At 40.9% G+C, this 5,992-nt stretch overlaps 1 protein-coding gene across 1 annotated transcript in view; it reads right to left on the bottom strand.

The window, feature by feature from the left end:
• The window catches only part of LOC105536584 (E3 ubiquitin-protein ligase KCMF1-like), a 62,886-nt gene that overhangs the window by 44,590 nt on the left and 12,304 nt on the right, over positions 1-5,992 (bottom strand). Inside the window, exons 2-3 of the mRNA XM_011975988.1 lie at positions 3,535-3,642; positions 2,550-2,631 (exon numbers count right to left, since the gene is read on the bottom strand). Of these exons, the coding sequence (XP_011831378.1) occupies positions 2,550-2,631; positions 3,535-3,642 (190 nt within the window). The remainder of the gene's footprint in view (positions 1-2,549; positions 2,632-3,534; positions 3,643-5,992) is intronic.

Raw genomic sequence — 5,992 nt, 5'->3', positions numbered from 1 at the left:
GATGAAACCCCATCTCTACTAAAAATACAAAAATTAGCTGGGAGGTGGAGGTTACAGTGAGCCAAGATCACGCCACTGCACTCTGGCCTGGGCGACAGAGCAAGACTCCGTTTAAAAAAAAAATATTCAAATCAAAGTTCTGAAAAGTATTATAACTGCAACAAGAGTTCAAATATTATAAAATAATGCCTTGAGAGGCAAAGCTGAATAACCACTAGTTGTCTAGATAGCACTGATATCCATTACATTAAAAAACATTTAGGTTTCATTTACCTTACACTACATATATTCTGCAAAAACTGAGTTAACCAAATAATAACATGTGCAAGCCATCACTGAATAATCTAGCTTAGTCACGGCTGGGCACGGAGGCTCACGCCTGTAATCCCAGGGCTTTGGGAGGCCGAGGAGGGCAGATCACCTGAGGTCAGGAGTTCCTGACCAGCCTGGCCAACCCGGTGAAACCCCATCTCTACTAAATATACAAAAATTAGCCGGGCCTGGGTGGTGCGTGCCTGTAATCCCATTACTCGGGAGGCTGAGGAAAAAGAATCGCTTGAACCCGGGAGGCAGAGGTGGCAGTGAGCTGAGACTGTGCCACTGCACTCCAGCCTGGTAACAGAGCGGCACTCCATCTCCAAAAAAAAAAAAAATCTAGCTTAGTCATGCTGTGTCATAAAGAAGTTGAGAAATCACTAGTTTGTAAAATGGTAACTTGGACAAGCTACATTATAAGGTTAAGGTGTTATATTTGTAATCCCCCATCCTTTCTCATTGTTTTGTATATTTAGAAGATCTGGAAAACAAACAAAAACTATGAACTAAAATTTTAAGGAGAAAAGGATGCCCTCTAGTGGGAACACGTTTTTTTTTTTTTTTTTTTTTTTTTTGAGATGGAGTCTCGCTCTGTCACCCAGGCTGGAGTGCAGTGGCCGGATCTCAGTTCACTGCAAGCTCCGCTTCCTGGGTTTACGCCATTCTCCTGCCTCAGCCTCTGGAGTAGCTGGTACTACAGGCGCTCGACACCTCGCCCAGCTAGTTTTTTTTTTTTAGTAGAGACGGGGTTTCACCGTGTTAGCCAGGATGGTCTCGATCTCCTGACCTCGGAATCCGCCCGTCTCGGCCTCCCAAAGTGCTAGGATTACAGGCTTGAGCCACCGCGCCCTGCCTGGGAACGCATTTTTAAAAAGCCACTGAAATAATGTGTAGTCTTTTCTTTCTTATTTAAAAAAAAAAAAAAAAAGGTTTCTAATTTTCGTTTACAGCTTTTTAAAGGAAAAGAATCTCAGGTTGGTATACCTTTTACTCTTACAGAAGCCGGGGGAGAGGCAAGGAACATACAGTTCCTCACAGTCATCAAAGAAACCAACTCTAACAACGTGATGTAGAACTTCTAGTCTCTGGATCTAAGAGATAATACATTTCTGTTGTCTCAGCCACCCGGTTTGTGGTACTTTGTTTCAGCAAGCCCAGGTAAACGAATGCACATCTATTCTATAGTTTGAGGAAAAAATTCCCAGAAAATCATATTTAAAATAGTTAAATTAAGGAAAATAAAACAAACCAAAAAAAGAAAAGTCCCAACTACCTGAAATATTTAATTGTCTTAGGAAACTGACCTAAACAGCTAATACAGTCAACTGCCACTGGCTTTAGTTCTTTAAAAGATAGTACAAAAATAAAAGATGCTTGGCTGGGTGTAGAAGCTCACACCTGCAATCCCAGCACTTTGAGAGGCTGAGGTGGGTGGATCACTTGAGCCCAGGAGTTCAAGACCAGCCTGGGCGGCATGGAGAAACCCTGTTTCTACAAAAAATTAGCCAGGCGTGGTGACATGTGTCTGTAGTTGCCGCTATTCCGGAAGCTGAGGTGGGAGAATCACCTGAGCCTGGGGAGGTCAAGGCTGCATTGAACTGTGATCGTGCTACTGCACTCCATCCTGGGTGACAGAGTGAGACCCCGTCTCAAAATAAAATAAATAAATAATAAAAACAAAGATGCTGAAGAGAGGATAAACCAGAGGTCTTTGAACTGCTAATAAAAATAATGCTTCTGTCTGCTCAGATTTTTCTTATTCTAAAAAAATCTCAAGCGATCTTCCTGCCTCAGTCTCGCAAGTAGCTGGGACTTACAGGTACATGGCACCACACCCAGGTTTGTAGAGATGGAGTCTTGTTATGTTGCCCATGGTGGTCCTGAACTCCTGGCTTCAAACAATCCTCCCACCTCGGCCCTTTAAAGTTTTAGGATTACGGGCGTGAGCCACTGCACCCAAAGTGCACTTTCAAGTACACTTACCAACAGATGTTTAAAGGGTGGCTCCATCTTTCGAACCAGAAGTTCTTCCTAGTTAATGTGTCTAAAGAATGGATGAGCCTAGGAAAAAAAATATATATATATAAAGAAAAGTTGAGGGGAATAGACTTTGCTGGATTGATAAATTAATCACCTTTTTGAAGTTACAAGTCACAAAATAAGCTAAATTTATAAGCAATTACATAAAACCCTCAGAAATACATAAAACTAACATTATCTTCCCCACAAAATACCAAAGATGCCAGTCCCTACCTGAACTTCTCCAGCGTCCCCAGGACCAGCTCCCAGACGAGAAGCAGCATTTGTTTTCAGCAGCTTGAAAGTGATTAAAAATAAAAAAAAAGCCTGGATAAAGAACCTTAGTCAAACTGATTTTTTCCTTTTTAGACTTTGCATGTCTACTTTGCCTTGAGAAAATATAGTTTACTGGCCGGGCACGGTGGCTCATGCCTGTAATCCCAGCACTTTGGGAGGCTGAGGCAGGTGGTTCACCTGAGGTTGGGAGTTCAAGATGAGCATGGCCAACATGGTGAAACCTCTTCTCTACTCAAAGTACAAAAATTAGCCTGGCGTGATGGGGCATGCCTGTAATCCCAGCTACTAGGGAGACTGAGGCAGGAGAATCACTTGAACCTGGGAGGCAGAGGTTGCAGTGAGCCAAGATCATGCCATTGCACTACAGCCTGGATGACAGAGCACGACTCTATCTCAGAAAAGAAAAGAAAAGAAAAGAAAAAAAGCTTACTAATTACTACTGAGTAATTGTTTAAGGGTCTGTAATCCCAGCACTTTGGGAGGCCAAGGCAGGTGGATCACCTGAGGTCAGGAGTTCCAGACCAGCCTGACCAACATGGTGAAACCGTGTCTCTATTAAAAATAGAAAAATTAGCCAGGCGTGGTGGCGGGGGCCTGTAATCCCAGCTACTCGAGAGGCTAAGGCAGGAGAATCGCTGGAACCTGGGGGACTGAGGTTGCAGTGAGCCAAGATCATGCCACTGCACTCCAGCCTGGGCGACAGAGCGAGACTCCATCACAAAAAAAAAAGAATTAAAAAAAAAGAATATGAAAAGAAAGTCGTTAAACAAATCTGTACTTCGCCTTCAAAAACTGAAGCCTTTCTTTGTTCAATATATATTATTCAAAATATACATTAAATTTTATCCAGTTAAATCCTAGTCATTGAATCTTACAGTGTCAGTGATCATTTTAGAACCTTACCTTTTTAAGCAGATCTCTGGCTTCTTGTGTGAGGTAGGGAGGCAAATTGAGTTTACATTTGAGGATGTTGTCAGTTGTTTTCTTTCTATTCTCCCCAGTGAATGGGGGCTAAGAGTAGAAGACAAGTGAAAAATATTAACAGGGAGTGAAAAATATTAGCATGTAAGAAACAAATTTTAAATAACAATATTATCCATTTCCTGAATTCGTTATGCTTGGAGATCAAAAATGTATGCTGTGAAATGGGCTAACTGCTAAACACCTTTATTTTGTTTTAGAGACAGGGTCTCGCGATGTTGTCAAGGCTAGATTCTATGACTAATCCTTAGCTCAAATGATCCTCCCACCTCAGCCTCCTGAGTGGCCTGGGCTACAGGCATGCACCACTGTGCCCGGCAGAAGTGCAGTTTTAAGCAACAGGACAGAGGAAGTAGCAGTGTCCTGGAGGGAAGCCTGTGTTTCCACCATTAACTTGCTGTGTGATAATAAGTGAGCTGTGTGATTTTATGCTTCAATTTCTCCATTTATAAAATGAGGGCATTATCTGTTCAACATCTATTTCACAGGCCTGCCATGACATAGATCATTTAAATGAAAATGTTTCTGAAAGTATGGGATCCCATATAATCATACAGCTTTATTAGCGTTAAACTGCTAATAACAAATCTCTGGGCTTTGAAAACTCCACTGGTAACATTTTCAGAAAGCACAGGACAGGTCTCTTGCTACAGTGAGTCAGCACAGACCATAATACATGCAGCTTTTAACTGTGCACCTACGGCTCCAGTCAGCATGTCATACATTAATGCTCCCAAACTCCACCAATCCACAGCATGATTGTGGCCACTTCTCATCAAGATTTCAGGGGCCCCACAGTGAGAAAAATAATATGCTTAAAACTTCACCCATTTGCATATCATCTGAATTAGAATTTTAAAAACAGTATACAGAGTCAATGAGGGTACAGAAAACAGATACTGTTCCTTAAAACAAGTAAAATTAGCTATTACCCTCAAACCAATTATATTTAACATGCAGCTCACATGTCTTCTATTGTTGCACAAAATGTGTGTGTGACTGTTCCACCATGAATAGATTCTTTACATAGCCTGAACTCTCTTAGTTTCACAGGACCTACAGTGAAAGATTACAGCATGATTATTCTCAGAATTCCAAGTATGTGCAGTGTTTGGACATGTCATATAACACCTTAATCTATCCTTCCATTTAACTTTTCTTGCCTCAAACTTTTCTCACAGATGTCAAGAACAAGGTACCATCCATAAAGTGGGACACTAACTGTTTAAGGTTAGGGCGAAGTCACCTTTTGCCAATGATATAATCTGTCTAGTAAAGAGAAAATAAAGATAGAGAAAAAAGTGAAATAACCTGTCTAAGGCTTTAGCTTTAAGTATATACAGAATCCTCTACCATCCTGAAAAAGAAAAATCCTGGGAAAACTGTTTTATGAAGTCCAGTTTAAGTACACAGACGCTAATAAACATATTCTGTACCTTTTAAACAAAGGTGTGGGATAGTACTTCAAATATCTAGCTTTTATCACAGTGAACTGTGAAGAGTTCTGAAAATGGCCTCAGAAAGTCACTATAACAAGGTAACTCATTCTGCCCAATGCTACCGATTAGAGGAAAGAAATAAAATTGCCAGACGGTATGAATCAATCATCGCTGACCCAGAAAGTAAAAAACTTACCACCTTATACAAAGATCATTTTAGTTCAAGTTTAGCTTTCTTTACTGGACTGTCATAACAAGTGGTTCAACAACCTCAGGGACTCTAGTATTTGAGGTTCATTTCCCAGAAAAGGCACAATGACCTATTGATTCAAGTGGAAATATATACTACACTCTGATACAGAAGAAGTATAGCTTTTATTTTCACAGAACCGTCTGATACACTCAACCTTATAAATCAAAGAAGAAGTTAACTATTCCATCCCTCCCCTTTTCTATCCTGTGACTTAGAATTCAGATCAGAATCCAGGTTTTGGGGAGTGACAAGGTGTTGATGAGAGGAAGGAAGAGACACTGATTCCCATGATATATTTAGTTAAGTATATCATTTCTCCTTAAAAAAAAAAAAAAAAGGAGGGTGGAGGAGTATAATCTGGAATGTTTCTATGAGCCTCGATTGTTCATACATCATTTTCTAAGAGTTTGAAGCAATTAACTACCTCATGGATTATTCTGCAGACATCTAAGGATTAGCAGCTGCTACCACCTTCTAGATACCCTGGGTCAGCTGGGTGCTCCTCTGGGGTGTGAATTGCCAAGTCTACCCACAGCCCAGATTAGCGTAAATTGAGCTGTCTGTAGCAGCATGCAGTTGTAGTCAAGGCTCACTGTGCTGGATCTGTAGTTGTATAGATTATCAGTCTCTCTGATGTTTATGTTTGTTGTTGCAAATAAACAGCAAGAATAAACTGATTCTGGCGGCG

This window comes from Mandrillus leucophaeus, unplaced genomic scaffold, assembly GCF_000951045.1.
Source record: "Mandrillus leucophaeus isolate KB7577 unplaced genomic scaffold, Mleu.le_1.0 Scaffold1607, whole genome shotgun sequence".
Taxonomy (NCBI): domain Eukaryota; kingdom Metazoa; phylum Chordata; class Mammalia; order Primates; family Cercopithecidae; genus Mandrillus; species Mandrillus leucophaeus.
Note: the sequence above shows the minus strand (reverse complement) of the source record. Positions and strands in the feature narration are given on the sequence as shown.